At 48.1% G+C, this 15748-nt stretch overlaps 7 protein-coding genes across 7 annotated transcripts; 4 read left to right on the forward strand and 3 right to left on the reverse strand.

The window, feature by feature from the left end:
• Nucleotides 1–217: 217 nt before the first annotated feature.
• Nucleotides 218–1055, reverse strand: prs3 (proteasome core particle subunit beta 6; the record flags this gene model as incomplete). The annotated part of the gene is made up of 2 exons (XM_041687553.1): nucleotides 218–905; nucleotides 961–1055. 2 exons carry the CDS (start codon nucleotides 1053–1055, stop codon nucleotides 218–220), a joined length of 783 nt encoding a protein of 260 aa, XP_041541426.1.
• Nucleotides 1056–1475: 420 nt separating this feature from the next.
• Nucleotides 1476–2301, forward strand: AKAW2_30980S (HCNGP domain-containing protein; the record flags this gene model as incomplete). The annotated part of the gene is made up of 3 exons (XM_041687554.1): nucleotides 1476–1550; nucleotides 1604–1652; nucleotides 1721–2301. 3 exons carry the CDS (start codon nucleotides 1476–1478, stop codon nucleotides 2299–2301), a joined length of 705 nt encoding a protein of 234 aa, XP_041541427.1.
• Nucleotides 2302–3012: 711 nt separating this feature from the next.
• pre4 (proteasome core particle subunit beta 7) lies at nucleotides 3013–3912 on the forward strand (the record flags this gene model as incomplete). Its single annotated transcript, XM_041687555.1, has 3 exons — nucleotides 3013–3042; nucleotides 3095–3242; nucleotides 3308–3912. The coding sequence occupies 3 exons, from the start codon at nucleotides 3013–3015 to the stop codon at nucleotides 3910–3912; spliced, it is 783 nt and encodes a 260-aa protein (XP_041541428.1).
• A 230-nt stretch (nucleotides 3913–4142) lies between these two features.
• Nucleotides 4143–5143, reverse strand: AKAW2_30982A (fumarylacetoacetate hydrolase family protein; the record flags this gene model as incomplete). Its single annotated transcript, XM_041687556.1, has 3 exons — nucleotides 4143–4275; nucleotides 4339–5060; nucleotides 5129–5143. 3 exons carry the CDS (start codon nucleotides 5141–5143, stop codon nucleotides 4143–4145), a joined length of 870 nt encoding a protein of 289 aa, XP_041541429.1.
• A 1452-nt stretch (nucleotides 5144–6595) lies between these two features.
• On the forward strand, nucleotides 6596–7177 carry AKAW2_30983S (Hsp20/alpha crystallin family protein; the record flags this gene model as incomplete). Its single annotated transcript, XM_041687558.1, has 1 exon — nucleotides 6596–7177. The coding sequence occupies one exon, from the start codon at nucleotides 6596–6598 to the stop codon at nucleotides 7175–7177; it is 582 nt and encodes a 193-aa protein (XP_041541430.1).
• A 1907-nt stretch (nucleotides 7178–9084) lies between these two features.
• AKAW2_30984A (uncharacterized protein) lies at nucleotides 9085–11349 on the reverse strand (the record flags this gene model as incomplete). The annotated part of the gene is made up of 1 exon (XM_041687559.1): nucleotides 9085–11349. One exon carries the CDS (start codon nucleotides 11347–11349, stop codon nucleotides 9085–9087), a length of 2265 nt encoding a protein of 754 aa, XP_041541431.1.
• Nucleotides 11350–14614: 3265 nt separating this feature from the next.
• On the forward strand, nucleotides 14615–15689 carry AKAW2_30985S (ATG3/ATG10 family protein; the record flags this gene model as incomplete). Its single annotated transcript, XM_041687560.1, has 4 exons — nucleotides 14615–14767; nucleotides 15003–15128; nucleotides 15197–15415; nucleotides 15468–15689. 4 exons carry the CDS (start codon nucleotides 14615–14617, stop codon nucleotides 15687–15689), a joined length of 720 nt encoding a protein of 239 aa, XP_041541432.1.
• Between the last annotated feature and the right edge of the window lie 59 nt (nucleotides 15690–15748).

The raw sequence follows: 15748 nt of genomic DNA on the forward strand, positions 1-15748 counted from the left end.
GAGTTTTGTTTCTATTCTTCTTTCTTTTTATGACATGGTATCGGCGTTAGGGGTTGTGGCATATGATCTGGATAGAGTATAATGGATATGACGACACAGAAACGAGGGAAGGAATACTCCACTGGATATTTTATCTATTCATATTCAGAAAATTATCGCAAGAGTATAACACTAAACTAGGCTGGTGAAGCATTGATTAAAATGGGCCCCGGTATGCCTAATCCTTCTTCAACGGATAATAAATCTCCTCGATCCCACTCCTGGTAATAACCATCATCTGCAAGCCATCTCCGACCTCAATATGTCTTTCGACGGCGCTAGTGAATGCATCTCGCACCAGCTGCTCAACAGTATCTCTTGGTAGTGGCTCCGCTTTCTTGGGCTCAAGGGCATGCCCTTCCCCGCTACCCGGAATATATTGGTTTTTGAAGTTGACCTGGTTGTCCAGGAACGGCATGATCAGACTTGCTGCAGACCCTGCAGCCCTGCATTGCTCTCTCTCGTACGAGCCAACCGGATCGTAGCTGTACAAGGCACCCTTACCATCCTCGTCCAAGCCCGCTAAGATAGCATGCACATAGTAGGGAAAGAACCGTTTCTGGTAAAGAATTGTTGACAAGCGCTGGGCACAGGCTCTCACGGACATGGGCTTTCCGTGTTGGTATTTGTACATCTTCACCACTGCATCTAGTCGCTCTTTGAGGGCCTGGCCATCTGCTGCGAAACCCACGACTGACAAGACGATGTTGGCACCTTCGCCAGACTCGTCATCACCGCCAATCTTGAACACCTTGGGAACATAACGAGAGTTAATGTTGTATCCTGCAACGGATCGAGTATCTCCAGCCAGGATCGCGAAATCGGAGCCAGTAATGCCTAAGGTAGAGCCGCCGTTATCCGTATAACTGCCGTTGTAAGTTAGCTCCATACCTATGATACAGTGAAGACAGTGATGCATACGGATAGAAAGAGTGCTCTCTGTGGGGAGCACTGTTCGCATTGGAGAAGGAGTATCCGATGGCCTCGCTAAGAGGGTTGCCGGCAAGAGTCGTCATTCTTCGTAGAGTTCGAATGTGTAGATAGTATCAATTAGGATGAAGCGATGAAGCTTTTGCTATACTCTGGTCGTCTAATGACTGTGGATGTAGCGGAGGGTGTTCGTTATGTAGGTAGTTGTAGAAGTGAATAGTAGTAGGCCCTCTAGCTGAGCTGTTGCTGAGCATCTGACGCGGTGTTGTAGCTGCCTTCTGCTTATATAATCACGCACAGCTTCCGTCATGGTCTGGGAGCAATTGTTACCGCGGAGTGAACTGCTGTCTCCAGGTTATCTAAAGAATTAGCGTTGTCTTATTTGAGTCTAATGTCCAACTCCTACGCCTCCTCATAATTCATATTCTCACACGAGCGCTTTATCTTTGAAGCTCAATTGGCTTATCCGAAACCCGGAACGCACCAGGAACTGACGCCCAGTTATAATGCTTGGCTTAGGAGCGTATGAAAGCAGCAGTGACGAAGAGGTGGAAAATAATTTGCCCTCAGTACATTCGAAGGTAATTGGAGCATTATGCTGTGTTATCGGCGTTTACTAATATGAACCCGGCAGAAGATCGCAAGCCAGCAAGCGCAGCCACAGGAAGTGACAAAAGCTACAGGTGATTGGAGATATAACCTACTTTGTCTCTGAACCTAGTAGGACTTATTTAACATGTTACCAAAGCAGAAACCGCCAATGAAGCCACACCATCGAAAGAGATACCTGTTCCAAACACAGACAGGCCTGTTCTTGGGCCGACGCATGAAGGCTCACAAAATCCGCAAGAGCAACCAGCCGAACATTCACAAGTCTTCTCAGCGGACCGAACATTAATCCATGACCTAACACTTCCTCCGATACCAAATCTAGACATCCCACCATCTCCCCCTGGCTCTCCTAACCCTGCAGCAAATGCCAAATTCGCACACTTCTTGACCCTAAAGAAACAGGGCATGCATTTTAACGAAAAGCTCGCCGGGTCTACATCCCTCAAAAACCCCAGTTTACTGAAGAAGATGATGGACCATGCCGGCATTGATGAACAAGCACAATATCACACATCTTTACCACCTGAAATATGGAATATCAGCGATCTGCCAAGTTGGGGGTATAAAGAGGAGCTTCTAAAAGCGCAGAGGGAAATTCAGAATAGGGCTGAAGAAAAGAAGTCCGCAGGACAAAGGGATGCTATCAACTTTGTGCCTGCCACGCCTAGCGAGTTCTCCCGTGCAGGCCCTATTCCTAGCTCAAGGCCGAAACAAAGGTAATATACGATGGATAGTTCAGAGTGCAAGTATCACTGTCAATGACGGCTGGGACAGTATGACCAGGCGTACAATGCTTGGGAAGCAAAGAAAGGCCCTCCGATCCCAAAGCCTATGATAGGAGGCCACTTTGTGAAAGGAAAGTTATCTGCTGATGATAGACTTTCTCTCACGAAATCACTATATAACGTCTATTTCTAGGGTCAAATAACCGAAAACGTAGCAATAGTGAGATACCCGTCATCGTGCAGGGACGACTCTTTCTTACTGTAGTAGTAGGAGGGACTCTGTCATCTTTAAAGGGGCCAATCTCCAAAAATCCCAAAAATCCCTTCCTCCGCCCCTCAAAAAGGCACCTCATCCAATCAGTTGGAATCTACAAATAAGTAAGACGCAAGTAGAATATCTATGATCATTTCACGTTGCTTTTGTAGGGACTATTGTTAGGCTATACTTGGCAGTATCTAATTTTCGCTAAGCGCGTGTGTTGGCCTCCGATAGGCGCGGCGGGAGGTGATAGCATTGCTCACGTAACATGAGCTCCGTCAGCTCTACTGCCTACCGACCCGACCCCAGAACAGCGTCGATATCATCACAAGCTACTATTTCCTTCTCAAGCATCACTTTGAACTTCCACATCAAAACCACATTTTCCGGTATACCCAGTGAAAACACATACAGTCATCCATTCTAATATCGTTCCAATCGCCCATCATGAATCACTTTCCCGAAGCTTGGGGTCGCGTAAGAGCATCATCGCATTAGATTGATGATGTCGCTAACAAAGTGCTGAAAGCCTAGGGATGACGTTTACGGACCCTACAACGCCTCATACCTCCAGACAACTGGCCCGAAAACCCACACTCAGTCACCTGCTGTGACTGGTACGTCGGTAGTGGCAGTCAAGTTCAACGGCGGAGTTGCCATTGCTGCCGATAATCTAGGTATAGCTGAGAATCATATTGGAGACTAAAGTCACACTCTCGCTGACGGCAAATCTTTCATATAGCATCATACGGGTCCCTTGCCCGCTTCACCGACGTGAAACGACTTCGCAAGTTTGGCGATTCTGCCATCATCGGATTCAGTGGTGACGTTTCGGATATGCAGTACATTGACCGACTACTGGAGTCCATCGACATCAGAGAGAATTACTCTACCCACGGAAACACGTTGAACGCCAAGAATCTTCATACTTATCTGTCGAAAGTCTTCTACAAGCGCCGTTCTGAGTTCAACCCCCTCTGGAACCACGTCTTGGTGGCCGGGTTCGATGGAGACAAGAAGCCATTCCTCAGCTCAGCGGATCTGCTGGGGACCACCTTCTCGGCTCCGCATCTCGCGACCGGCTTTGGTGCCCATCTTGCCGTCCCAATCCTTCGCCGGCTGTTCCCAGAGGAAAGGCCTATTGAGTCAATCACCAAGGATGAGGCCGTGGCGGCGCTAAGGGAATGTATCAAGGTTCTCTGGTACCGTGATGCGCGGAGTCTGGACAAGTACTCCTTAGCTGTGATTACTGAGGAGGGAGTTGAGATCCAGGAGGACCAGCAAGTTGAAGCCCAGAGCTGGGCATTCGCCGAGACCATCAAGGGATATGGGGCTCAGGTTAACTAGGATATGGCTTTGATTACATGCTTGTGCCACTTGAGTAATAGAACAAATCCAACAAAGTACGTATGGTGAAGTCACTGCGAACGTGTCTTGGTTGTAGAGCGCTATATATATGAAGATGCACAAATAGGTCGTGATGGTTGGTGATCGGGATGCCACATCGTTCAAGGGACTCCTGACGGTCCTTGTTACACCCGATAAGCCCTGCGCCACCTGTTCCTTTCATTAATGATTCAGAGCTTAGAAGAGGGCTTGTCGAAGACAACGCGATTCAGGCATGATCCGACACCCTCAAGAGAAACCTCAACTAAATCACCATCCTTGAGCCAGAGCGCCGGCTTTCGACCCATACCAACACCTTGGGGTCTGAAGAAGTTAGCCTTGTGCATGGTAGTTAAGCGCGAAAGGAGCAGACAAGCGCTAACTTACGTTCCTGTAAAGATTACATCCCCGGGCAACAAGGTGGTACCCTGAGATAAGAACGACACTGTCTTGGCCACATTGAAGATCATATCCTTGGTGGATGATGATTGGACCGTCTGGCCATTCAGTTTTGTCGAGATCTGCAAGTTGTTGGGATCACGGATTAGCTTCGAAGATACAATACCTGGTCCAAAGGGCGCCCATCCGTCGAAGCCCTTGCCCAGCCCCCATTGCCCTCCACCATGCTTCAACTGCCATTCACGATGAGAGACATCGTTTCCAACGGCATACCCCAAAACATAGTCCAGAGCCTGGCTCTCGGGCACATTCTTAGCTTCCTTGCCGATAACGACAACCAATTCACACTCATAGTCTAGACCCTCACCCTGCTGGGCCATGCGGGATACTGGGACGTCGTCTGTAGGCCCCGTAATAGAGGTGACGGGCTTGTAGAAGAGAACTGGAAATTTGGGCAAGGGTAGGTTTGATTCTATGGCGTGTTGTTCATAATTGAGTCCCAGACAACGCACGGTCCCAATGTCCTTTCTTGCCAATGGCGCAAGGAGCATTTTGATATCAGCAATCTGGTCTGTGACTTGGTGCTGTCCAAAAATGTCGCCTCGGATAACCCGTGCTCTCGTGGCTTGGGCAATGTCGCTCACGCCTGCTGACAATAGGGCGTCTCCATAATAAGTCTGGCCGTCCTTGGCCAAGAAACGAACCAGACGCTGTGCCATGAGACACATTATCAGTTCTTGAAAGAAGGAGTGGGCCAATGGAAAGGATATGGACTCACGGAAAAGGTGGCCATATCGATCAAAGGTGCTAATAGTAGTAGATAGTGATGATACCCGGTGTATATAGTAGTAGTCGGATAAAGTATATCAAGAGTAAATGAAGTTTGGTAGTATGATGAATAGCAGCTGGAGTCTAACTAGGAGGTGATATAGATCTGTATTTCAAGACCAAGAGTGAGTTTGGTCTGACGAAGCTCCCACCAGCACTTCTTATCCCGATAGCTGACTACGTAGTTACTAATGTTAGTACGGGAAATAGTTAGATAACGAAGAGGGGGTTTCTCCAGCTCCTCGGCTCCAGGATTCTCGGCCGGAAGGGGGAAGCAGCTCGGCTACTACGTATGGGGTAAGCGGATCGGCAGCCCCCGGGGAAAAAAGCCGAACAAGCTACCAGTAAGCATGCTCTGCATTTCCGAACTTCTGAACTCTTCAGTCCGGTGATGCAGCTATAACCACTACTAGCACTCGCAATTTCCTCCAGTTTACAACGACTATATAGATCTAATGGCTCGGCTGTCAGGTCTCCAAAGACAGGTGCTGTCTCTGTATCGGACATGCTTGAGAGAAGCCGGGAAGAAACCCATTGTAAGCAAACACTTCGTTGCACTGTCAAAGTTTGTTTCACTGGCTAGCCAACGAACTTGGGCTAATTAGTTCTGCTACTTCATATACGGTAACTAGGAGACGAGAGAGAATTTCAGAGCATATGCTAGGTGTGTTCCTTAGTCGGGGTTCTTAATCGAAGAGATTGGTCTCCTGGCATGCTCGCTCTACAGTGTGCTAATCTTGAAACAGGGCGGAATTTCGAAAGAACTCCTCTGTTAGCAAGAAGGATTTCGGTGCGATAGAGTATCTACTACGGAAGGGGCAGAGGCAGCTTGAGATGTACTCATCCCCCGGGATTCGCAATATTCGGTGATTTCAATATCCTGTCGCTTGCGGGGCAGCCCCAGAAATTAAAAAACGAACCCTCCTCCTTTGGATGTAGGTGAATGGCCCAGTAAACGAATTATAGCATGGCTTTTTGCTCCCAATGATGCAACTCTTGAAAGCTCACTTCCTAGGGATGAACTCATATGTCACGTGATTGCGGAAGATTCGCGCGGGTTCTCAAACCGTAAGCCGCTTATCTTATCGGGTCGGTGACGGAAGGCTCCAGATGCATCTGGTGTCATCTCGCTCCATCGCTGTCGCTCCCAGCATCTGCCAGAACGCTCGGCTCGCTTCTGTATAACAGAGAAAGTTGGATGATGGCGTTTTCTAGAAATCCTCTGGTCAGGAATATAAGGATGGGATTTAACCAGCCTAACATGTTTGTCTGTACTCAGAATCAATCCAATCTCATCACAAGATAAATCAGAGACATTCATATCCTCTTTATCAACGATCCAAAACCGCAGCTATCTTCTTCCAAGATCATTAGCTTCCATCAAACACCCTTGACATTCTCAAACAAATCACAAACAATGGCTTACTTCCCTCGATTTGCCGGTGACTTCGCACCTTTGTTCCAACTTCTGGACGATTATGATGTCCACCGGTCTAGCCGCCCCAAGAACAGGAAGGCCACACCCGTCCGCTCATTCACTCCGAAATTTGATGTCTATGAGGTGAACGACGTATATCACTTGGAAGGCGAACTTCCTGGGGCCGAGCCGAGCAACATTGAAATCGAGTTCTCTGATCCACACACTCTGGTCATCAAAGGTCGCGTGGAGAAGAATGAAGTGGGCACCCCTCAGACAGCGGGTCAAACATCGCCGACAAAGTCACACCAGCCGACAGTTGAGGATGACGACGAAGACGAAGACAACAAATCAACCAAGTCCTCGGATAGCCACCCCACGCAGCTGGTCTCACAGAAACAAACCGAGCCAACCTCCAAGTACTGGGTTTCCGAACGCCAGACTGGCGAATTCTACCGCACATTCACCTTCCCGACGAGAGTGCATCAAGATGCAGTCAAGGCCAACCTGACAAATGGAATCTTGTCGCTACAGATCCCGAAGGAGCCAGCCCCTCAGGTCAAGAAGATCCGCCTCGAGTAAAGCGATCGATAATTATCGTCTCAGATTTTTCTTAGCATCGGTTTCCACTCTGCGACATTTTCTGTTTTCTTCTTGACTTACCTACCATGGCCATACGATCTTCTGCCAGTTCACGCAATGATATGAATGTTTCTGCACCTGCATTATGATGGGGTTCTGTGGGCCAGGAGTACATTGGAATGATTGTTCATTTTCTGCATGTATTATACTAAGTTATCATGCGATGACATATAATGAATATTGAGATTTTTCTTACATATGCTCCTCGTAGAATACGAGTATGATCGAAAGATACCGACTGACAGCATCATCACCCACGACAGAGATTTCGTAGACATGTCCGATTTATCATCTTGATCTCTACTTACTGTAGATACTATTACCTAAGTATGTTTATTACCACGGCCAGTACTATCACTAATTGAGTTTGCAAGCGCTTACCATCCTAATTACTAGACACCTCGCACAATAATCCAGCGAAAGCACATCATTCATGCACGAGGCATACATAAGTATGTACCGAAGGCATCAGATATCAGATCCATAGGTCAAAATGGCAATGGCATACCACTAAATCCCACGAACTAGTCTTTCCGTAACTTTAAATTGAAAGTACCCTGGACAATACTCCGTAACTATGCAAAACTGCAGTCAACAAAAAACAAAAACTTACATATTACAAGTAATGTGAGATAAGACCGAAGAAAAGAAGGTTTTAACCCTTGCGTTGAGCGTACATCCCAAGCACATGTGGTTGCTTCAAGTATTTTGCTTCAATATTATGCATGCAAGATGCAAGCTCCCCACCCGTGGGTACGATGGAATGAGAATCATTGCGGGCGGGCAGGTCTGCGGCTCCACGATTTACACAGTTAGTTAACAGTAGTTACTCCATACTAGATAGATAGTTAATTTGGGGGGAAACTTTGTGTGTACGATTAGCTAATATGTACTACACGTAACTAGTTAGCTGCTGGAATTCACTTCTTAAAACTAAGTTCTCAGATAACTCACTAGTTGCATGTTTGTTAGTCACGGTCTGGATACATCTATCATATGTGTAACATCTTCTTTGGAGCTGCTTGCTTACAAGTAAGAAGATAGCTACTTACCTACTCCCTGTATGCACATGCAGCTTTCAATCGGGTTGGGTTCGACATATGCCAGGTGGTCTCGGTCGTTTGGGCGTCGTTCCGCCTTGGATTGCGCGCTTGATTGTAAGCATGCCCGATCCCTTTGGATCACAAGGTAAGACTAACCAGCCTAGCTAACTGGGTATGAATGCACGGACACCGCCAGATCTTACTTGACGCAGTCCTCATCAATTGATGATGGAGAAGGGGTCTCACCGCTACACTTGGTGTTTCGGACTGTTGGGCTAGATGGCAGCTTATCGCGGCTATGTAATACTACTTGGCGCTGATGAATTGTTCACACGATACAGGAAGCCCGCAAAGCGGGGATAGATTGATGAGTATACGTCGCTTTTTCTCCTTGTCCACTCCAAGATATGTACAAGCGGAGGGAAGGATCCAATATAGTTAATAAATCAAATGTCAAACAGTAAACACGAACACAAAAAAAAAATGGAAACGCCTAGACTTTCCCGCGCCAGTCGAACTCTGATATAGTACTATATAAATGAAGCACAAACAATCATCCAGGTTACCAAATGGGTATTTGCAGAGCAGTAAAAACGAATGAACAGAAGAACCAAGACCAAGTTGGCGCCGTAAAGGAGATATCCGCCCGTTAGACAAAGTGGAAACCCCGGCACCGAAGCACAAGACTAATCGGAAAAGAAACATTTCGAAAGGGAAAGGGAATGGTGGCATATCATGCAGGTGGAAGGATGCTGCCAAATAGTGACGCACAAGTGAATGAGAAAGCTGGAAAAAGCCATTGCATCAACGAAAGATAGTTGGTGAAGCGGCCTTGTAAAGATCTGGATGTTTAGCATGCCTCGTCAGCCTCTTCCGCTGACTTTCAATACTTCGGCTCCTAGTTCTTCCTCTGAACTGTCCAGATACCGGTCTCCCCGTATCCAAGCCTTTCACGCTCTCTGGGACTGGCACGTGAAGTGCATCAATATTCGGCATTGGTAGCCACGCAGTGCTCATCGTGCTGCTGCTACCCGGCACGTCGTGCTCCGTCACTGTAGTCATGGGCTGTTTCCAGCTTTTCTCCGATGAAGCTAAGAATGCTCCGACATGCTCCCATTGGGGGTATTGATGAGGTATGGCATCTGCAGAGGCAACTGACAGGCTAGGAGAGGCATTATCGAGGCTCCTCAATTGGTGGCAATATTGAGAGTAGGGCATTGTATGCCGATATTCCGGAGGAGTCGCGAATGAACTGCTCCTTAGGCGCGGTTTGGGGGGCATCGGTCGGAGGTCATGACACATTGACCATCTGTGGGACGGCCAGCCATAGCTGTTAACTCTGGGCCTTGCCCATGGACCCTGAAGGCTTGAATGACGGTGTACCGAGGGCTCGTGGCCAAGTTCTGGGCTATTCCTGGCATCCAAAAGCCCGCGGTCCCTTGAATTACCATTGAATGTAAATCTGCGGGCCACTGCAGGTTGGTGTGTGGATGTGCGAGAATCAGTCGATCGTCTAGTAGAACGAACGGAGGCTGCGGAACTATATCCGCTGTCAACCGTTCCATGAGCACCTTGAGGTTCTCGGTGCCCGTGGTCTCGGAAGGAACGTTCAAGCTGGCGGACAAACCATTTCTCCTCATCAGCGACAGAGATACCTTCATCTTCTGTTTCACTACCACGAAGTTTGTACGGTGTTGAGGTTGCTGGAGATCTCTCGAAAGAAAATGGACTTGCAGGGTGATCGTCAGGCTTTTCCACTTCAGTAGATGGAATCTGTAACTTTGGAACACGGGCAGTATCGCTACTTGGAACCGGAGCATAGTCTTGGATGTTTGAGATATCAAAGCTGGTTAGATCAACCTTTTCAAGTGTGCTGTCCCGGACGATCTCAGCTTTCCGGGATTGCTCAATTGCACTCTCAGAGGCATAATCCTGGATGTTCGATAGATCAAAGCTGGTTAGATCCACTTCATGTCCGCTGTCTTGCACAATCTCAGCATTGTGGGATTGCTCGTCTGCACGTTCAGAAGCTGACTGCAGCTTCTGATCCATATGGTATGGCACCTGGTGGGTATAGGGTTGGGGCTGTCCCGGCTTCGTATCATGCGTGTGAATGCCAGTAGGTTCAGGATTCGGGCTGTTGGGACGGTTCAATCGAGTCCTGTCACTGGGGCATGGAGATGCAGAACCATTTACCACACGCAATGATCCTAACTTGAGAGCCCCTAAATGAGTATATTCGAACTCATTGGGTGTTGCTGGACGGACCCGGGTAACCGGACTAGGTGGTCCAGCAGCATCTTCGTAACCGGATGGTAACGGCCTTGGAAATGCAGATGTCTCGTTGAAATAGTTGAGTGACATCGTGGGTTCCCGTACAACTGGTGATGACAATCTTCGGGCTGTATCTCTTGCTGGCCTTCTTGTTGCGATCCCGGGCCGTGTTAGCAGCGATCGTCGACGGATGAGAGAAAATCCTTGGCTGTCTACCCTGAATAGTGTATTAGAAGACGTTGCCTCTTCGATTGTACTATGATGCATAGTACTTTGCGCCCTCTGAGGTGTAGTATGCGCAGAATACGCCCGTCTCGGTCGCGGTGGCCGTGCCATCAATGGTTGTGGTCGACTTGGGAGAGTTGTTGCCTGAAAGCTATTGTGTCTGGAAGAACGGCGAGAGACTTGACCGCTCATAACGGGGTCTGGCATAGGGACGGTAGGAACGTGCGAGTACAGACTAAGATCATCTGGCTCTTTAACCATAGACTGGCATTTTCGGGCCCTGCTGAGAGTGGGCCATGGCTCCCCAGGTCGATAGGAGGCGGATGGAAGAGACTGCGACCTCCTTGTGCATACATCGGGCTCAGGGGCCTTGAGGGAGATGGAAGTTCCGGTCCAAGGGTCTTGCCAAGCAGTACAAGCAGGGCATTCTATAGGAGAGCTGGTGCCGGAAGTTTGACGAGATGCGCGGAAGCTGTTTGAAGCTAGCGTTGCCCTATTCGGAGGCGGTTTTGAAAGCCGATTGGTGCGGCGACGCTTTTCTTTGCTCTGTACTGAAAGGTAGCCTCCCATGGCTTCCTTCTTGAGTGAAAACCGGAGTGAAGGTTTCAGAAGAATCTGATCTTCTCACCTAAAGGTGCGAGGCCGACATGGGCAGGCCGCAACGTCAGACAATTCAACGAATGGCGTCCAGTGGCTGATAAACAAGTTCACTTCAGGGTTTAATCCGGTAATGCCATAACAGTGGTCAATCCTGCAGAAGAAACTTGGGTACCAACGAGGCTGGAAGCACCAGGCTCCTGCCTATGAGATAGATAGGCCGAGGGAAGGTTTCAAAAACCTTCGACGACGTCAACCCCGGGTTGATTTGAAAGACTTAGTAGATCACGCAGAGGGGAACAAGAGGAAGATTTTGGACGGGACTGGTTCGAGCTTTCGCCCGAAGCGCTGACTTGCGACGCCTCAAGCTGGTAAAGAACCAGAAGAGCGTATTTAGATGATGGGGCAAGAAAAAGCAAAGACGGCCGACTATATAGGTAGCGAGAGGGAAGCGCTACCCAAAACGAAAAGACAGGACAATGAACTGTTGTAATAAAAAGGAAATGCAGCACGGGCGGAATCAGCCACGTCCAACTAGTGGGTTTCCTCCCTCCTGATTTGTTTTATACGATAGATAGGCAGCCAGAATTGAGATGTCAGGAGAAGAGGTACTGAAAGAGTAGTAGTGGAGGGTGGAAGACGACGAAACCAGGAGTGGTGGAGGATGTTTTATGCAATAGTAGAACAAAGGAGGTACAAGAAGGGGAAAAAAAAGAATATTATCAGATTACCGCGATCCCTGGTCGGCCAGATAAAGATGGGAACAAAAAGGAATAAAATAATAAGAAGATAATAAAATAAAAAGAGAGAGATCAAAACCAAATTAAGAATAAAATTCAAAAACACGGGGTTGAATGGGATGAAGCGGATGGAAAAGAAAGATCGATTAAGAATCGTAGCTGGGGTAAGTAAGGGAAATCAGATACATAAGTGGAGTGGAGATGGACTGGGCTGCCATGGTTGAGGATGCACGAAAGACACCAGAGTGACGAATGCGTTTATCCACAGGCAACTGTAGCTCTCACGGACAACGGAATGGGGAACGAGATAATGGATCGGCAGGTTGCAGACGGTCGGAAAAGGGAACCAGCTTCTGACAAGATCATTGTGTAAGAGCGAGAGACCGTGTGGATGTGGATGTGGATGTAGATGTGGATAAGGGTGTCAGAGTAAATGGAGCTAAGAAAGAGCAAACACACCCGGACATTATTCACCAGCCAGCCAAGGTACCATCCAAATTTTTTTTTTTACCCTCTTCGACAAGAGGAATTGGAGAAGGATGTGGATGGAGCCATGGGAATGGACGGTCAAGTCAGCCTTGGACTGGCGTGGCCATTTCAGAACTCAGACTTTCGGACACAACGCCATCCCTGAAAGCGGACAAGTCAAAGCAAGAATTGCACCGGCGATGCCCGCTAGAAGCACCCAAGAAAAAAAAATAATTAATTAACAAAAACAAAATAATAACCATACCTAATACTAAAAAGAAGGCAAGAAAGGGAAACGAATGACTGCATGAGGAGGGAGGGGTATCAAGGGTATCATTCTATTCCGTAGTAACTAAAATCAGTAAGTTTGTTTACTACTGTAGATGGGTAATTCAGTTGTCTACTTTCGTTGAGCTATTATTTCATTCCGTACGTAGGTTGATCGATTATTCTTTCCCTCATGTTTATCATTGACGGATTATGATCATACCATGCATCGTCGGATGTTTGTCTGATGTGTCTGCAGTTATCTAGTTAGTTATTAGCTATTTAGCAGCTAGTTTAACTGTACTTCCATCTACTTACTTAGTTTCTCATCGCTATCCCTTAGGGGGACTGGTAGAAGCTCTCCCTACCAGTTATGGATTAAACAATTTTCTTAGTTCGACCCTCATTAGGATCGCATTTGGATCGCCAGGACCATCGTCTGTTTTAGCTCCAGCCGTGGATCCCTCCAGGGGTGGAAAGCTTGATGACGATGGAGCCTTGATTGGTGCTGGGCTGGCCGCAAGCAGAACTAGGCGACTAGTTCTTCCTTCCGGACCTTGGTCAGTGAAAGTAGTCAGGATGTTACGGAGGAGAATGCTGTTCCCGCCTTTCCGAGTTATGGATCCTTGGTTCTTGACCTCCTCCTCCTCCTCCACCTACGGGATAGACGAAGCTGAAAGAATCGATCGCATCCCGTCTTTGGTTAATAATATCTATGTATTCTACTCCGTACGTCCCGAGGCTATCCTTGAGTGCTCTCCGTACTTCCCATTCAATCGCACAAGTAACCTACTCCGGACATGTGTACTTTTTTGACTTTGGACTACTTGAGCATTTTACTATACTACTATACTACTACCATTAGCCACCGCCACTACTACCACCATAGCCTCCTATTGAACAACTGGATCGTAAGTTAGTCTGCACGCAGTACTTGTTACTACTGCTGTTGTTAACTGACTAGTTAATTAATCTACTAGTTAAGTTAGTTAGTTGTTCGGCTCTAGTTTAGTCATGTCGGTAATTTAGCGTTGGTTAGATTGTTCTGCCTAGTTCTACTGCTTCCCCGCCCCGCCCTCCGTCTGTCAATCCGTGTTCATTCAGTCAAGTCTCATGAAGTAGGAGTACGTATACTACAGTAGTAGTAAAGGGAGATGGCTGGGGGAAGTAAGAGTAGTATCATGTTTATGCGGTTCTAGTTGTCGGTGCTGTCAGCATCGACAGCACCGACATCAGCTCCAACCACCCCCCCCGCACTGTCCATCTTCCGGATTGATCTCTCTTCTCAACATTCAAATTTACCCTTTTTATTATCGGTGTATCATAGATGGGTCAAAGATTCAGAGATAGAAACCCCTTCGAGTCAGGTCATCTCCGATTGAGTCCTTCTTGGTTCCATGGTTCCATCTTTTACTGCTTTGGAAACCTTTCCCGTTCCGGCGCTCGGCTCGCTCCCTCCTGGTCGGGTCATCCGAAAGCTCCAGCTAGACACAACTACTCCGTACTTACTCGTTACATGTCCCGCCCGCAGCTGCGACGTAAGAAAAATCCAGAAAAGAATAAAAAAGAAAACAAAAAAAATACTGTAAGCAACAGGAGAGGGTCTCCAACCCGAGAACGGACTGGTTAGTCAACCCACATCCCTCACGAACTGGATCGCTGTCCTCTGGGGCGTACAGAACCAGTGTTTCTGCAACGCAGACGCTTCTGCAGCGCTTGTCTGTCGGTCAGTGGTCGGATTACACCGCGTCTTTACCAGTCGTATGGCGTCTTCTCTTTCCAGTCGACCGACCTTATCGGGGTTCCCTTTGCTCACTGCCGAGGAATTTGAAACTGCCTGTCACGCCTTTCTAGATCGGATTCACGTGGTGGATGATACCAAGGTGGGATGGTCCTCCATCCGTCTCGATCAGCGGGTAAGTTAGTTGCCTCGCTTCATGTCGTTCGACTTTGTTCCACCCTCCTTCTCTTGTTGCCTGTCGCTTGCGGGAAAGTATCATTTAAATCTGCGTGACAGAGATTCAACATTGGTTAGGAAGATGGACTTGAACTATACACTTCAGTCCTTTCTCCTCCCCTTTCTTTCTTTTTTTTACCTCTTTCCTTCACCCCTCCCCCCTACTACACCCCACTCTCAGCTAAAATCGTTAGGCAACCGGGCCCATCTTGAGTATTGCAAGGGATATCGGTCATGTGGGTACTCGTGATCGCGACGAGCCCCTCCCGGACCCAGAGATGATCGAAGAACTACAGTGGGAGGCCTCGGAAGAAGATCCCGTCCGTCGAACTGGAACCCTTTCCATTGCGCTCTCTCCATTCTACGAGCATAGTCTAACATCAAACAGGAAGCTCTCATTCGTGCGCCCGAGACGAGTGTCCGTTTACAGGTAATCTATTATATTCTGCTTTCTCCCACGTACCACGTCCCTGTCTTGTATTTCCAGTTACGGCAGGACAACCATCCGGGGCCGCTGGGAATTGACGCGGTCTACCAACACCTGGTACCGGAACAATACAGAAAGGAACTCCAGAGCATTGGCATCATGGGTGGTATTAGTTTTGGCGTATGTGCAAGATCTCGAATCCCTAGCCCAAACTGGAGCTTATGCTTCGTAGTATCATCCAGACTCCGGAACTCCAGCGTTTTTCGTTCATCCATGCCAAACAACGGATGCGATGAGGCACATTGCAGGACAGCTCTGTCTCACTCCCGAGACTTATCTCATGATCTGGCTCGGGTTGGTGGGTAACCGTCTCGGTCTTCAGCTGCCCAAGGAACTCTTCACAGTCGAAGGCATGAGGACATTCCAAGGCACTGCGTCACACAGTTTAGATTGATCCAGAGTACTTCCTCCCCTCTCAGGTTGGATCCCCCTGGCCTGGCCAACGTATTCCCG

This window comes from Aspergillus luchuensis, chromosome 3, assembly GCF_016861625.1.
Source record: "Aspergillus luchuensis IFO 4308 DNA, chromosome 3, nearly complete sequence".
Classification (NCBI taxonomy): domain Eukaryota; kingdom Fungi; phylum Ascomycota; class Eurotiomycetes; order Eurotiales; family Aspergillaceae; genus Aspergillus; species Aspergillus luchuensis.